Below are 15,726 nucleotides of genomic sequence, written 5' to 3'. Positions count from 1 at the left end.
CCTTTCTTGGTAGTTATGTTTGAAAGGTCGTCATTCCCTAGATGGGAAGTGCTGGGTTTAGATGGTGACATGATTCCTTAATTCTCCAGCAAAAACAGTCACCCTGTTAATATGTATGTATATTCCTAGTGAGATGATGTCTTTTGGATGGCAGTTGTAGGGTTATTATAGTATTTGATGAACTTTCATATCAATCACCTCCTTCAAACCTATGATGAAGGCAAGGTTTATCCATTTTACAAAGGAAGGCAGAAGTTTAGAGAGGTTAACTGACTTTTACAAAGCTTCCCCACTACCAGTTACAAAGTGAGGCTGGCCTAGAATTTAGATCCCCGACTCCTGGTTCAGTGATTGACTATGATACTGCTTGTCATAAAAAGAGAGTCACCTAATGTGTTTTGAAAATAGGTTTGGGGCCAGTGAAATATCAAAAATGGAATTTTTATGGAAGCAAGTAAAACAAACCTAAGAGAATCTAATCTATTTTCTGACTCAACAGTTACAACGGTAGTCATGTCTTTTTACAAGTTACTCCTCCTGAAGGCATAACTTGCTAGCAGAAGGAAACAGCCTTTGTTTAAAAAAAAAATTGTTAATTATTTTTCCTTGATTCCTGTGTTATATTTTTCCATCTTTTAACTTGATTACAAAAATATCTGATACTTTATAATTAAAATATTAAAGAACTAGATAGAGTCACCTGTCATTCCTCCCTTTAGATTCATTCATAATCCAGTGTTTAAGGGTTTGGGCCCTTTCCCTCACTTACTAAACATTAGTTTCCTTTTCTGCTCAATCAGTGTGTATTTTGCTCAGGATGCTAGGTTTAAGCCAGAAATATATCTGTTATGTAGAACCTCTTTTTAAATCTTTTACCCACCTTGCTTTAAATACTTATAGCCAAGAATTAAATCTATTTTTATGCCTAATTTTCCATTGTAGTGACCACATAGAAGTATTTCCAATGGGAAAAATAAATTTTAAGGCCCACAAAATGTCATTCTTTCTACCAAAATAAATAAATAAATAAATAAAGGAAAACTAGAAAACTAGTCTCTCTCTTGCATAAGGGAAAATGTGCATTTCATGAATCCAGGAGGTGAGACATTCCTGTGGGTCCCCTCTCATAATATGTTCTCCAACAGGATGTTTGTTTATAGAGCAGAACTGCCAAAAACTAGAACCGTCTTTGCATAAATCAGTCCCTCTGGAACTATTGTCCTCACAATGAGCACTCACTTCTTTTTTTTTAAATTTTTTTATTTTATATTGGAGTATAGCTGATTAACAATGTTGAAACTATCACAACATTGTTATTTGAGCACTTGCCTCTTCGATACCACCTGCAAGGCTGCTCTGTTGCTTTAGAAAGAATTGCTCTGGGATACTTAGTCTTATCCAAGAATAAGGCTGCAAAAAGTTTCCCTTGGGAGAGAGGGAGGTTTATGGCTCAGGGTGCTCAGTGACCCACAAAGCAGGGGATGGAGCAAAATGGCATTTTTTTTTTTTAAATTAAAGCACCAACTGCAGTACTCAATTTCCTTTTCTGGTAGTTAAGCAGACACTGAGGCATTCTAATTCCTAAAAGACCACAAGGGTAACATTTTGTACATGATCTTTGTGAGCCATTGACTAGTAGCCTCTTAGTGAAATAGAGAAAATGATTGAACCACTGAAAGCGTCTCTCATCCAGTTAAGGAGTGACCAAGTCACTAAGAATCGTCTCTTAGGAAAAGTAAAGGTTGTCACCCATAGATGGGTGGCCCTTTGAAAATATTTTTCTATCCTTCTAACATGGCATTCCTAGAGCAAAGCTCAGAAATGTTGAGGTGAAAAACAAGCATTTTAATATGATGCATCTCTAACCCAGCCACCTCTACTAGCCCTGCCGGAAATGACCTTTCTGTCCACACAAGTTATTTGGCTTCAGGAACACACAACACTGAGTACAGATTGCTCCTGGGTTGGGGGAGCAGGAGAGTGCTTCTAGTGTCAAGCTAGGGGTTGTAGGACAAGCGACCCTCCTAGGAGGGCTGCAACTCCAGTACAAGCCTCCTAGTGAAATATGTTATTAGACCTCCTTGGTCTCAAATGAACTTAATGGAAGCTCACCTGATAGAGACCTGTGTGCAACCAGCCAATTAAATCTGAGCTGCATGCTGATTTTGAGCCCGGAGCTAGTTTATTAGCTACCTCAGTTTAAAAATGAGATAGAACAGAATTGGATGTCAATATAGGCTTGTGTTCTTGCCTGGAGAATCCCAGGGACGGGGGAGCCTGGTGGGCTGCCGTCTATGGGGTCGCACAGAGTTGGGCACGACTGAAGAGACTTAGCAATAGCAGCAGCAGGAGCATCTTTTGCAGTTTACTTACATATTTTACTCAGAAAAGATTGGTGTCTGCTTTTTATGTGTCTTGCTCTGTGCTGAGGGTCATGAGGGGATCCTACCTGTAAGACAAGGTTCTCTGTCCTCAGGTCATTTTCGATTTGGGTGCAGAAATCAGACACACACACACACACACAGTTTACATAGAAAATGCCCAGCAGGTGATCTCCAAGGCAATAGATGCAGTGGCAGATGGATCTTCCGATTCCATCCCCACCGTTCATTTTCTTCCTCAGCCTGTGTGAAAGAACAGCCATTCTGAAGCCTGCCCCCATCATCCCATGTGTACCGAGTGGCACAAAGCTACCTGGTTTGTCTTACAGTAGACACCTTTTTCATCATCACATCCATCTGCTCAAAAGCCTTTCCAAGCATACTCTATGACTGTCCAATTTCTTCTTCCTGATTTCTAAGACTATATCTGATCCATTTACTCTTCTTTCTTCTCAGTCCTCATCAGTGTGCTATAGATATTCCAATGTCCAAGCTTTGCTTCTCCTATTTCTCCTACTTGAGATGCCTTACCTTTCCTGCCTACCCCTTCTTTAAGACCCATCTCTCAAACCCTCCTTCCTCTCCAGTAAGCCCTCACTCTCCACCACAGAGCTCTCTGATCTTCTTTTCTTTGGACATACAACAGGCTTTATACTCTGTTCTTCACAACTTAGCACCAAATTTCCTTTAGTCTGGTAGTATCGGTTTCTGTTTCTTTTTTTTTTAATTAATTTATTTTTTAATTGAAGGATAATTGCTTTACAGAATTTTGTTGTCTTCTGTCAAACTGTTTCATGTTTGCTAAGCTTATTTCCCCAATGAGATCACACATTTAGAACATTCCTTAGGTTCCCAATGAGTCACCCAGTCCAATCTGTCACCGCACTGATCCACAATTCCAAGTCTACTGGTTAACTGACCCACTGACTGGTTCCGAGGAAAGGGGGCCAAGCCCCTAGCAAGCATTGTTCCTCAGAGGCAAGGTTGTGAAATGCTTGCTGTTTAGAACTAGTCAGCCTCTGTGGTTTTTTCCCCCCTTCGGAAAAATTGTTTCTGCATTTAAAAAATGTTGTATATAATATTTTGTTTTTTTAATCTTTCTGTATTATTATGGCTTTCAGTGTCACTTTTTCCTTATGCCATACATTGTAATTGTGCATGCTTTCCATTGCTTTTCTAAAAATAATGATTGTTCTATGCTTTTAGGCCAAATTTATATAGGAAAGTGTTTCTTTGTCTGTCCTCTGTTATTCCTTTTCTTTTCCTTCATGCTCTGCTTTGAAGGAGCTAGGTAGTGTTGTAAAAAATAATTCTGCATGTGACCATGACATCCAATGAGAAGGTCCAAAAAAACTTCCAGGAATTTTAGGGGAAGATGACAAATGGAACTCCTACAACAAAGACGACTCAGGTGGCAGTTTTCTAAAATGCTTTCTGAAGGCAAGCGTAGCACTGCCCTGGGATTTTGTCCAGGGGAGAATTGGTTGCTTTGCTGTACCTTGAACCTGGCACAATTGAGTTACCAATATATGCTTTTGACCCCAACATGGCACCTGGCAAGAGGTGTGCCTGAATGAGTACAGGGTCATCCCCCAGTGTTGGGGAAAACAGCAACACTGCCATCACCACCCAGCACAACTCTAAAACATACCCTCCCACCCCTCCAGCCTTCTTGGGGAAACTGGATAAGTGTCTCCTCATCCATGAACACATAATGGCAAATAGGCATGACCTGTCTACATATATTGGGTCTCATTTCATATAATGAAGGTCATTCATTCACCCATTCATTTTTTCATTTGCTTATTCATTAAATATTTAGTGAATCAGGCACCAGGCAGGGTAAACGTTGGAGTACAGAGATGAGTAAGTCCCAGTTCCTGCCTTGAAGGAACTGATGGCCTAGCGAGGGACGCATACAAGTCAGTTAGTGAGTATAGTTTAGCATGGTAAGTGCAATAGAGAAGTAAGCACTGAGGAGGGGTGTCTATTGAAGACTGAGGGAAGGAGCAGTTAGGGAAGGCTTCCTGGAGGAGGGGACCACTCAACTGAGGTGAGTCTTAAAGAAGGAATAGAGCCAGCTATGTAAGAGTTGGGTGGCATTTAAGATACAAGGAACAGAATTATGAAGGCAGTAAGCATGACATAATATTAGTTGAGGTTCTATGACTATAACTACAGGTAGTTCAGCATAACTAGTGCATAGAGTGCTAAGGGGAAGGGTAGGAGATGGAGCTGTGAAAGTAATTGGGGGAGTTCCCGAGGGTTTACATATGTCATACTGAGGGCTTTGGATATGATTCTGAAGGCAGTGGGCCAACACTGAAGCAGGGAAATAATATCAGATTTGTGTTTCAAAATATCACTGTAGCCACAGGAAAAGAATGAATGTGGATGGTGCAGAGGATGGGGGCATCATGAGAGAAGGCAAGTCAGGCTGTGTGAATCACATAGGTGGGAAATCACAGAGGCCTAACCCAAGGGCCAGTATTGTAAGAATAAAAGAGAGCAATGCAGAGAGAATATTTAGGAGGAAGTGTTAATAGAACTAGGCAACTAATCAAGCTTCCCAGGTGGTTCAGTGGTAAAGAATCTGCCTGCCAATGCAGGAGATGCAAGAGATGCAGATTTGATCCTTGGGTCAAGAAGATCCCCTGGAGGAGGGCACGGCAACCCACTCCAGTATTCTTGCCCGAAGAATGCCATGGCAGAGAGGAGCCTGGTGGGCTACAATCCATGAGGTTGCAGAGAATCAGACATGACTGACTGAGCATGCATAGCATGCAGGCAAGTAATCAGATGGTGACAGGAGCAGCTAAGTAGAGTGAGGTAGGGAACACAAGAGGAACTGTAGTTTCTTCTTGTAGGTGGGGAGAGGCAGTTGAGAATTTGTTTTCTTTTGAAAATATTTCAAGTGAGGGGGCTGTGAGGCAGCCAAATAAAGGTGTTCAGTAGGCGGTTAACTCCATGGGGTCAGAGGAGATCCACCTGAGGAGTCTTGAAAGTAGACAGTAATTGAAACCACACAAGTAGACGAAGTGACCTAAGGGAAAAGTGTGTTGATGATAAGAGAGGAGGACCTAGGACAGCTCCTGGGGACTACTAGTTAGAGTCTACCGAAGACCCAGAATTGTACGAGTAGACTCTCGGAAAGAATTGTGTGAAAGATGGTGGGGAGACGTTAGTTTCGTGAAGATCATAGTCAGCATGTCAGTTTTGACTTGAAGTCAGTGGCTGTGAGGGCTGAAACATGGCCATCTCAGGGAGGAGATCAGTTTGGGACCTCAGATTCATTTCACTGATTTGAAGAGTGAGGGTTAAGGAAGTCTAGATTGCCTTTTCAAGAAGTTGAAGCTAGAGAAGAAACGGTTAAGAGATTATAGCAACTGAAGAAAGCTATGTGGTAGCAGGGAGTTTTAATTTTTAAGGACAAAAGAAATCTCAGCATGTATTTTTAAAGCCAGATAGGAAGTGTCAGTAGAGAGGAAGAGACTGAAGATGTAAGAAGAAATAGGAAATAATCAATGGAGTGAGACCCCCCCCCCTCCATGGAGAAATGAGAGGGACAGGGACAGTGGAGCACCACTGAGCGTATAAACCTCAGGTAGAAGGATAGATGTGAAGTAAGATGTGAAGTAAGTAAGATGTGAAGGGAGATGTTACTAATGGAGATACATTCCTAGGAGCGGGACAGGAAGTGAAGTCAAAGGAGTTCTAAACTCATGGCCTCTGTTTTTTCAGTGAAGTAGAAGGAATTTCTTATGCTGAAAGTAAAGGAGGAGAGGATGAAGCAGAAGTTTGAGTGAAGTGGTGAAATTCTAGAATGTTCCCTAAGAGGAGTGGGAAAGGAAGTTGACCAGGGCCAAGAAGGGTGTTGCCAGCACCACTGATGATCCAGCTCTGGTCTGTGACCTTTATAGTAAGCCCTAGTCTACATGGTTGTGATTTTTGCCCCCAACAACTTTACCAGCCTCGGTATGGAAATGGAGGTTTCATGGCTAGATTCTATCAGGGTAAAGTTTTGTTGGAGAGTTGAAAGAGGAGGTCAAAGGAGCAAAGTTTCCAGGGCAGTGGCTTAAGGGCAGTTTAAATGATGTACTGTAGAGTCTAGGCCAGGAGGAAGCTGAGCAGTTGGCTAAAAATGGAAGGATCCAGGGATTGGAGGTTTTGTTGAAATCAAAGAATAAGTAAAATAGGAGTAATGACATGAAAGAGTGAGAAAGCTGGGCCCAGAGAATAAGATAACAGAGTTATCTGAGAGAATATTACAGAGAAAGGGTCATTCTGGATAATGAAAAGGCCTGAAATAGCTGTGATTCTCCATTCTGCACATCATCTATGATGCTTCAAAACATCATTTGCCCAGGCCTCCCTTTCAGAAATTCTGATAGGGTAGGTTCTGAGTGGGCTCAAGATATTCAGATTTTTGTGAAACTCTACAGGTTATTCTGATGAGCAGCCCTGGTTAAGAACCACTCATGTAATGGTGGCCATGGGAATGGATTGAAGGAGTGGAAAGGAGATGAAGTTCATTAAAGCTGAGGGGCATCAAGGACTTAAAAGGAGAGGGTGTGTGTGACAGAGGTGCCCATCTGTATATTATGTTTAACAGCAAGATGGCAGCACTTAGTGTTGGAAAGAATACTGGGAGCCAAAGTCAGTGATAAAGGAGACTTGGCCAGGAGAACTAAATGGCAGTGACCTCAAAGGAGGGGGCTTTGTAGACAAGTGCAGAATTGCTTATCTCAAACAATTTGGAATAAAAATGAGGCAACTCTGCCCTTCTCCATTGCCCTAAGCCTAAAGACATGGAATGGGGAAGAATGATCAGCGTCCATCAGGATTATCTGAGAAAGTGATATCTTCGTTGGATAGCAGGGTTTAAAATGATTTTTCTCAACCCCAGCTGCTTAAGGAAATACTGGAGGGCCTTTAAAAATCAACGATTCTGGGGACAACCCCAGAGTAAATCTGAATCTCTAGCAGTAGGGCTCTGAAATCTCTCTCCACCACCTCTCCAACTCTCTCTCTTTCTCACTCACTCACTCTCTGACTTTTTTGAAGTTTCCCACACAAAAGTGATGCATAGTGAGGTTTGAGAACCTAAGGCAGGAAGTAAACAGTGCCTTTAATGAAGAGGTTGGAGTGAAGGTGTAGAGGGATTTTAATGGAGTAAGCCCTAGTCGCTAGAGGAAATGCAAAACATTGGAGTGAAGAATATAGGAGATGGCAGATGATTTCTCCTTTAAAATGTAGGGGGATGGAGAGAGATGTCAAGATGAAAGACTCTGGAGAGACTAGCTGACCCCTGGAGTTACAGCCAGAACCCATACACATGCAGAGGGTCCCAGTACTAAACACCATTTGTGATTTGTGGTCTAGTCAGCAATTTGTGACCTCTGTTCCAGGTTCCGATAGAATATGGTTGACAGTCTTACAAAGTGGTGCTTCTTCTTTGTGCTTCTGCTCTCTGCAAATATCAATCCAGAGCTGAACAGACTGCATCTTATGAGCCCAAGATCCAGGTTAGGCTGAATCTTAATATAAACAACCAGTTCCTGAGAATTTTCTAGAGGAGATACAGACATTTTTAGTATACCTTAAAAGAAAAAGAAAGAAAAAAGTTCTAACTTAGGATCCAGTCATTGAACATTTGCTGAAGATTAGGCTCAAATCTATTGATTTTCTTAAATGATACTGAATAATAAATGTGGAAGTTGCTCAGTCATGTCCAACTTTTTGCGACCCCTTGGACTGTAGCCCACCAGGCTCCTCTGTCCATAGGGATTCTCCAGGCAAGAATACTGAAGAATACTCAAGAATACTGAAGTGGGTTGCCATTTCCCTCTCCAAAGGATGTTCCCAACCCAGGGATTGAACCTGGGTCTCCTGCATTGCAGGCAGATTATTTTACCTTCTGAGCCACCAGGAAAGCCTGAATAATAAACAGTGCAACTATTAAGAGTGTAGGTTCTGTGGACACAACTGGGATCTAGATTCAAATCCTGGCTCTGTCGGCTGTTGAATCCTGCATCTGTGGTTTAACTTCATTGAGTTTCACTTTCTTCATCTATACAACAATGTGTGTGTGTGCGTGTGTGTGTGTGTGTGTGTGTGCATGCTCACTAAGTCTTATCCGACTCTTTGTGACCCCATGGACTGTAGCCCGCCAGGCTCCTCTGTCCATGGAATTTTCCAGGCAAGAATACTGGAGTTGCCATTTACTTCTCCAGGGGATCTTCCCAACCCAGGGATCGAACCTGCCTCTCTTGTGTCTCCTGCATTGGCAGGCGGATTCTTTACCAGCTGAGCAGCTTTGCCTTATAAAATTGTGGTTGAAACTAAATGAGATAACCCTAGAAACACTCTGCATGTGGTAAATATTCTCTAAATGCTAGTGACTACGTGTGCAGATGTAAGCTGTGTGCTAGGAAATGTGAGAATGAGTAAGATACAGTCTCTGCTGTCAAGTGTTTCAAATTTTAGCTACAGAGATAGGTATGTAAAGAAGAAATGAAAATGCAGTGTTAATCAGGGCCAAGCTCAGAGTATACACTGGGTCACTCTATTGGAGCAGGAAGAGAAGGGCATTTAACTTTGTCTGCAGAAGGAAGACAACAAAAGTCTTGCCAAAGGAGAAAGAATGCAAGAGTGAGTCTTCAAGAGTAAGGATTAATGGGAGTTGTCCACACAAAGCAGAGGTGTGTGGTAAGAAGTCAGGCTTTCCAGGCCTCAGCCTAGCACGTGTAAAAGCTTGGCAGTAAGAGAGAAGCTGGCAGTTGAGGGAGTATGAAATGGATAAGGAATAGTGGGGGCCACAGCAAGAATAGACAGTGGAGAGGTAAGCCAGGGGCAGATCATGCAGGCCCTTGGCTCACATGCTAGGGTGCATGATCTTTGAACATCTGGATAATGTGGGGTCTTAAAGGTACGAATGTGGTCAGATACATATATTCCAAAAAGATTATTCTGGCCACAGAGTAATGAATCACAGAGGGCAAAATTGGAGATAGTAAGACCTGGTGAAAAATGCTGGTGCCTTGGACTAAGATGATGATGATTTGTGGAGATGAAAGAAAGAAGATGGATCCAAAATGAGTTAGAACCTGATGACTGATTAAATTGAATTAACGAAGGAGTCAAAGAAGCTCCCAAATTTAGGATTTGAGCAGTTGGGCCAGTATTGAAATACCCAATAGCCAGAGTAAGCATGTGTCTAAGACCCAGCAAATTAGGGCACCCAAAATGTGAAAACATTTTGGTTTGGGATATACAGTAGTTAGACAAGTTAATCATCATAGGAACATCAGAACTTTTGTGGCTTCCTTACCTTTTTTATGAAGTAGGATTGTTTTTATTTGAGAGAGAGAGTCACAATCTTTTCATTGCTTAGAGTCTCCAAAAGGGGAGGAGTCCAAGGCCTTAATCCTTCTCTGATCTGGGCAGTGAGTGGTTATCATTTCACTAAGAACATGGACACTGAAGGAGGAGCAGTTTGGATGTCCTGCCTCTGTTATAATTAGTGCTACATGATGAGAATGGCATAATTAGGCTGGTAAGGGACTGGCAATCAGGTGGCCTTAGGGAGACACCATTAAGCTGATTCTTGTCATTCAGCTTAAGTAGTGGAGCTTCCCTTGTAGCTCAATCGGTAAAGAATCTGCCTGCAGTGCAGGAGACATGGGTTCGATCCCTGGGTTGGGAAGATGTCCTGGAGAAGGAAATGGCAACCCACTCAAGTATCCTTGCCTGGAAAATCTCATGGACAGAGGAGCCTTATGGGCTGCAGTCCATGGGGTTGCAAAGAGTTGGGCACGACTGAGCAACTAACACTTATTTACATCTCAGTCAACATGCTTCAATTGTGCTGCCGTTGCTAACAGAGAAATAAGGAGAGCCTGTTTGCTGGCAAGAGAGATCATGAATGCAAATTAATATCATGATTAAAGATATAGCCTAAGCTAGGGGTTCTTAACCTGGATCCTAGGGAAATTTTGAGCCTCTGAAGTTATATTCAGAAGTGTGTATATGTGTGTATAATCCAATTTTGTAGACAGAAGTACCACAGCTTTCTTTAGATTTTTCATACTGGTCTTTGATACCAGAATGGTCACCAACCACCAGTAGATTTACTGTGAAGTAAATACAGCTGCTTCTTCAGTTTCTCACTTGGGATTCTTCCAAGGCTCTTAAAGGAGTCCTACCATTTTTGTATTGTTTTTTACTTAAAGGGAATATTCCTCTCAAATCACATAAAGTCTTTGTACCCACAAAATCTATATCTACCCCTGCCAACCACTGATTAGGAAACTACCCAACATGACTTAGTATCTGGGAGTGAATGCCATCCAAGAGAAATGAATGCCAAAGACTGTACTAGGAAAGGAAAGGCAGAATAAGAAATGTCCATCAAATAAAGAATGATTACTCAGGGAGGAGGACGATCAGACCACATTGTCGAGGAAACAGAAAGGTGGTTAGCCATGTTCAACATGAATGGGAGATCAGGAAAGAGGAAAATAAGAAAGTGATTACAAGAGTAGCTGGGTGATCAGTGGTGATCAGTGGACTGGCTAGAACAGAAAGCTGAGTGTTTTGTTTGCCTTTCTGGACAAGTAAAAGTGGTAGTTGAACAATCATAAGTGGTAGTTATGGTCTATAAACATGCAAGGGAAGTAGAAGTACCTACAGAAAATGCTAATCTTCATTGTTCAGTTAAAGTGATAGTCAATAAAATAGATTCACTGTAAATGTGGAATCTGAGTTGAATTTAGATGGCACATATATACTTTTCAAAATGAATCCTAAATGTGTTCCATGACCAGGCAATGACTTTGAGTGACCCTTGTCCCCCTCACCCACTCCCCCTGACCGCCTAATCTTTCTTTCCTAATCTTGTATCTTAATCCTCTTACTTCTTGAATTTCCATATTTGTGTCCCATATCTCTGTCCCCAAATAGAAGCCATAAGAGTGACCATTGGATATGAAATGTTTTGAATTTTAAATTTATCCTGGATAACCCACAGAACCAGTAATCCATTATGGTTAATTGAATGTTGTCTAAAATTCAGGGCAAGGAAACATCTATTTGAACCAGAATGTTCTAAGTTTGCCACCCTGGCAGCTCTAAAGTTGATTGGTTTCAAGTGGGCAAAACTGGTTCATGCTGACTTACCCTGTATTAGGAGGTTACTTTTTTGACTGTGAAATGCAGCCATAGCAGAGATACATACTCAAATTTGCTGATATATAAATGCCATCTTACAGTGTTTCCACAATAACTTCCTCCTGGGATCATTTTGAGATAGACTAATTTCATTACAGTTCCCAAATTTATTTCTTCAGTGATTATTCCTTTGAAGTTTTTTGACTTATTAGTTATTGAAATATTTATTCATAATTGTGTCACTATGAAAAATCTGTTACTTGAGGACAATGATTTTGAATGGCTACCATGACAAAATTTATAAGGACATGGACGAATAGCTACAAAATATCAGAATTGGTTTGAAGTTTCTAGTTCAGTTCAGTTGCTCAGTGGTGTCTGACTCTGTGCAACCCCATGGGTTGCATACCAGGCCTGCAGCATACCAGGCCTCTCTGTTCATCACCAACTCCCAGAGATTACTCAAACTGATGTCCATTGAGTCAGTGATGCCATCCAACCGTCTCACCCTCTGTTGTCCCCTTCTTTTCCCACCTTCAATCTTTCCCAGCATCAGGGTCTTTATAAATGAGTCAATTCTTCGCACCAGGTGGCCAAAGTATTGGAGTTTCAGCTTCAGCATCAGTCCTTCCAATGAATATTCAGGACTGATTTCCTTTACGATAAACAGGTTGGATCTCTTTGCTTTCCTCAGGACTTGTAAGAGTCTTCTCAAACACCACAGATCTAGGTTGGGCATAAATTCCTTCCAAGGAGTACGTGTCTTTTAATTTCATGGCTGCAATCACCATCTGCAGTGATTTTGGAGCCCAGAAAAATAAAGCCAGCCACTGTTTCCAAAAAAAAAACAAAAGCATCAATTCTTTGATGCTCAGCTTTCTTTATACTCCAAATCTCATATCCATCCGTGACTACTGGAAAAACCCTAGCCTTGACTAGACGGACCTTTGTTGACAAAGTAATGTCTCTACTTCTTAATATGCTGTCTAGATTGGTTATAACATTTCTTCCAAGGAGCAAGTGTCTTAATTTTATGGCAGTAGTCACCATCTGCAGTGATTTTGGAGACCCCCCAAAATAAAGTCTGTCACTGTTTCCATTGTTTCCCCATCTGTTTGCCATGAAGTGATGGGACCAGATGCCTTGACCTTAGTTTTCTAAATGTTGAGTTTTAGGCCAACTTTTTCAGTCTCCTCTTTCACTTTCATCAAGAGGCTCTTTAGTTCTTCACTTTCTGCCATAAGGTCAGTGTCACCTGCATATCTGAGGTTATGGACATTTCTCCTGGCAATCTTGATTTCAGCTTGTGCTTCATCCAGCCCAGCATTTCTCATGATGTACTCTGCATATAAGTTAAATAAGCAGGGTGACAATATACAGCCTTGATGTACTCCTTTCCTGATTTGGAACCAGTCTGTTGTTCCATGTCTGGTTCTAACTGTTGCTTCTTGACCTGCATACAGATTTCTCAGGAGGCAGATCAGGTGGTCTGGTATTCCCATCTCTTGAAGAATGTTCCACAGTTTATTATGATCCTCATAGTCAATAAAACAGAAGTAGATGTTTTTCTGGAACTCTCGCTTTTTCAATGATTCAACGGATGTTGGCAATTTGATCTCTGGTTCCTCTGCCTTTTTAAATCCAGCTTAAACATTTAGAAGTTCACGGTTCACATATTACTGAAGCCTGGCTTGGAGAATTTGAGCATTACTTTGCTAGTGTGTGAGATGAGTACAATTGTGTGGTAGTTTGCCTTTCTTTGGGATTGGAATGAAAACTGACCTTTTCCAGTCCTGTGGCCACTGTTGAGTTTTCCAAATTTGCTAGTATGTTGAGTGCAGCACTTTCACAGCATCATCTTTTAGGATTTGAAATAGCTCAACTAGAATTCCATCACTTTCACTAGCTTTGTTCATAGTGATGCTTCCTAAGGCCCGCTTGACTTCTCATTCCAGGATGTCTGGCTCTAGGTTACTGATCACACCATCGTGATTATCTGGGTCATGAAGATCTTTTTTGTATAGTTTTTGTGTGTATTCTTGCCATCTCTTCTTAATATCTTCTGCTTCTGTTAGGTCCATACCATTTCTGTCCTTTATTGTGTCCATCTTTGCATGAAATTTTGTTTCTAGGAATGACCTGAAATTAATTCAGTAAAAAGCAGCAATTTGTTCTTATTCTTTGTTTTTTCGCTAGCAATGTTCTGGGTAAGATATGATTTAAAACATTTTTAATGATAAAGAGAGACTTGCAATATTATTGATTTGCAATAATATTCTCACTGACAGAAGACTAAGCATCTGTTAAGATATGCTTTGTAATGTAAGCATGTAAGTTTTAAAAGTTCTAGTTACTTAATATTTAGCTATGGTTTAACATAGAAACGCTTAATTGATAAACACTTATAGATAGTTTAAGCACTTTTCTATTCGTTCTTTCTAATAGTAAAGCTTAGCTTTACTTGAGTCTAATGAATTCCTTCTTTAGTAGGTGATATTTGATTCAGCAAAGCCAGTTAAATACAATCTACCTAGATACCTGTTGATTATATCATTAGACTGGTAAAAGATATAAATCAGTTTGACTACACGTTTTGTTTGAATTGGATTTGGAAATTTGTAAATTATTTGGACCTGACATTTTGTCCAGCTCTCAGCCGCTTACTTATATAAAATTATAAATTCTGGAGTTAAAAATATTTTTATAATTGCATTGGTCTCAATTGTCATTCAGCTTTGTAATTATTTTGATGAACCTAACTGTACAACTTATGGATGCCAAAACTTTATCCCAAATAAATACATGTTAACATTTTGCCTTTAGCCAATAAGAAGAAAGAGAAAGAGCGCCCAGAGATCTCTCTTCCTTCAGACTTTGAACATACGATTCATGTTGGGTTTGATGCAGTCACCGGGGAATTCACTGTAAGTAAGCTTCTTATTTTGTTTTGTAAGGCATAAAAAAATTCCTTTGTGAAAATCAGTTTCAAAGAAGAATTGCCATGTCCCAAAATATCAGACTTGATGTCTTTGGTGACTTCAAGGAAGATGGACTTTGCCTAGACTATCACAGGTAGAACTAGAGAGTGGCTTTAGAATTGGCAAAATTATTTTGTTCATCGTGACAAAAATGTCTAATTGTGGTTAGCCTTCAACTTGATTGAAAATGCTAATTTCCTATGGCACAGGAAGCATAGTCTAGATAGACTCAACTTGAGATTGTTCTTTATCACTTGAAGTGAATCTGAGAACCATTGACTCAACTTGGCCAATGAGGACAGTCTATCTGAATAATTCAGGCTTTACATTGGATCCTGGATTACCTAGATAAATTAACCACACTAACCAAAAATCTCTGTAAAACTGATCTTTTTTCCCTTTGATTTCAAGAACATAGCTTATTTTTATGCTTATATACAGGTATATTTTATAGACATTCAAAACAACAAACCTCATGTTTCAGAAAGAAATATTGATGGGTGTATTGTGTGCTTTAGTGGTTATATACTTACTTTATATTTGTATATATAATAAATACCAATAAGAATTTCCCAGAAAGGCTATAGCTATAGATCCAGTCTTTCTTTGGATATTGGTAGTGCCCAAATGGCACATAATCTCAGATCTGATATATTACGCCTGTTTTTTTTTTTTTTAAAGATCTAGCATTTTTCTTTTAGATGGATAAAGGAAAAGATATGGGTAGAAATATGTCCTCAGGAAGATCAAGTACTTTTTCATACTAGTAAGGACCTCAGTCAAAATGTGCATTCTGAGATAATGAGTAATTTTGAATGCATTCTGGAAAAAACAATCTTTGATGGAACCATCTCCATTGATTCTTGGCTTCTTAAACCAGAGAGAAATTTAGATATTAAATAAGTAAATTTCCTATTTCATAACATGATGGTTAGTGAGTAGACTTTGTCATAAGATTAAATTTTTGAAAAGAAGAAACAAATTAATTTGATTTAGAGAATCAAATGATGTTTCTAAATTAACAGACAAGTTATCTTTTTTCTTAATTCCAAAAGTAAGCTGTGTGAGAATGAAATGGAAATTGATTAAACATCTTAGTCTTGTAAAATGATATAAACTTATTGTATGTTCTCAGTAGCAAGTAGAAGAGAACGTTAAGAAGTACTGACATTAATAAAGTTGAGATAATGATTTAACCA

The 15,726-nt window shown here is 40.1% G+C and overlaps 1 protein-coding gene across 7 annotated transcripts in view; it reads left to right on the top strand.

Annotated features, from left to right (window-relative positions):
* The window catches only part of PAK3 (p21 (RAC1) activated kinase 3), a 121,470-nt gene that overhangs the window by 37,696 nt on the left and 68,048 nt on the right, over window positions 1-15,726 (top strand). For all 7 annotated transcript variants that reach the window (XM_070290908.1, XM_070290911.1, XM_070290909.1 and 4 more), the window contains one exon: window positions 14,373-14,473. In XM_070290908.1, the coding sequence (XP_070147009.1) occupies window positions 14,373-14,473 (101 nt within the window). The remainder of the gene's footprint in view (window positions 1-14,372; window positions 14,474-15,726) is intronic.

The sequence above is a fragment of the Ovis canadensis genome, chromosome X, assembly GCF_042477335.2.
Source record: "Ovis canadensis isolate MfBH-ARS-UI-01 breed Bighorn chromosome X, ARS-UI_OviCan_v2, whole genome shotgun sequence".
Lineage (NCBI taxonomy): Eukaryota > Metazoa > Chordata > Mammalia > Artiodactyla > Bovidae > Ovis > Ovis canadensis.
The sequence above is the reverse complement of the archived record's forward strand: the minus strand, read 5'-3'. Positions and strand labels throughout refer to the sequence as shown.